At 36.8% G+C, this 1,369-nt stretch overlaps 1 protein-coding gene across 1 annotated transcript in view; it reads left to right on the top strand.

The window, feature by feature from the left end:
* LOC122356262 (serine/threonine-protein kinase 32C-like) overlaps nt 1-1,369 on the top strand; it is a 12,764-nt gene that overhangs the window by 9,011 nt on the left and 2,384 nt on the right. Inside the window, exon 9 of the mRNA XM_043254793.1 lies at nt 1,150-1,275. Within this exon, the coding sequence (XP_043110728.1) occupies nt 1,150-1,275 (126 nt within the window). The remainder of the gene's footprint in view (nt 1-1,149; nt 1,276-1,369) is intronic.

The raw sequence follows: 1,369 nt of genomic DNA, 5'->3' as shown, positions 1-1,369 counted from the left end.
TGAAAGAAAAAATGTATAAACATGATATAGACATATTAAAAAAAGTAATAAAAATGACAGAAAACGAGACTGTTTTTTAAAAAATGAAACGAAAATGACTTTTAAAAAAAGAAAGTTTAACTAAAATTAAAATTAAAATAAGATATTGATTCTCGTGTATTATGTGTCAGATATGGTTTTCGTTATAACTGCTTTTTAAAGTCAAATAACGTTTGTAGCGGCTCCCAGGACACTTTTGAGCGTGTATACTTTATAGAGCTTCATAGAATACAGATAAAGTATAGAACAGAAAAGGAACAGCATCAGTGATAGAGTCAGGTCAGTAACAGAGCTGATGCTGCAAAATTCATCAATTATGAATATTAGATTCAGCTGTGCATGTAAAGAGAAAGAGTCAGTTCCTGCCACATCTATCAAACTCTCAAGTTTCTCCTACATAGCATTAATATTAAATGCAAAGCGCTTGTGAGGTATTGCTTATGCTCCTCTGTTGTAGGACGTTGTTGATGAGTAGACATGAAATGTGCCGTTTTCTCGCTTCTTAGATGTCTCTCCTGAGAAAAAGACCTTGGTTTTATGTTTGTAAATAAGTTTCAAACTGTGGCTGATACACAAAGAGATGAACACGTTCCCTCATTAGTGTCTGAAGAATCAAACGCACACTTAAATAAAAGCCGAGATCTCCTGAGCTGAAAGACGAAGTTAACAAAAGCACGCTGAAAGAAGGTTGTGCTGACGTTCGCATGAAGTTATGAAAATGTAATTTCTCTGAACATTCAAAACAGCTTTATTTACATCCCTTTTATCATTTTGCAAGCACTGTGATGTTTGTGAAGGTTACTTCTGGTTTAGTTGTTACTAATCGGATGCTATTTTTGAACGTTATCTAAACTTTCTGAAACTTGCAACATTTAAAAAAGCCTTATATAAACGTCCAACGTTTCAGAAATGCATTTCATGATTAATGTTTTGAAAACATTCTATTAACGTTTTCAGGGTCTGTGTAATAAATGTTCTTTCATTTTGCTCCTTATTTCCTGTTTTACTCAGGAACATGTATATATGAGTATGTGTGGATGTTTGTGTGTGAGTGAGAAGTGTGTTTGGTTTGTCCGATGCTTGATCGGCCCGTGTTTCGTGTTTCTGTAGTTATTGACCGTGAACCCCGAGCATCGCTTCTGTAGTCTGGCTCAGATGCAGACGGCTCCCTACCTCTCCGATGTCAACTGGGACGACGTTTATGAGAAGAAGATGGAGCCCGGCTTTGTTCCCAATGTGAGATTGAGTTCAGCTGGTGACAGCTCACACACACACACACACACACACACTCACACACACACTCACACTCATACACACACACACACACACA

This window comes from Puntigrus tetrazona, chromosome 13 (assembly GCF_018831695.1).
Source record: "Puntigrus tetrazona isolate hp1 chromosome 13, ASM1883169v1, whole genome shotgun sequence".
NCBI lineage: Eukaryota > Metazoa > Chordata > Actinopteri > Cypriniformes > Cyprinidae > Puntigrus > Puntigrus tetrazona.
Note: the sequence above shows the minus strand (reverse complement) of the source record. Positions and strands in the feature narration are given on the sequence as shown.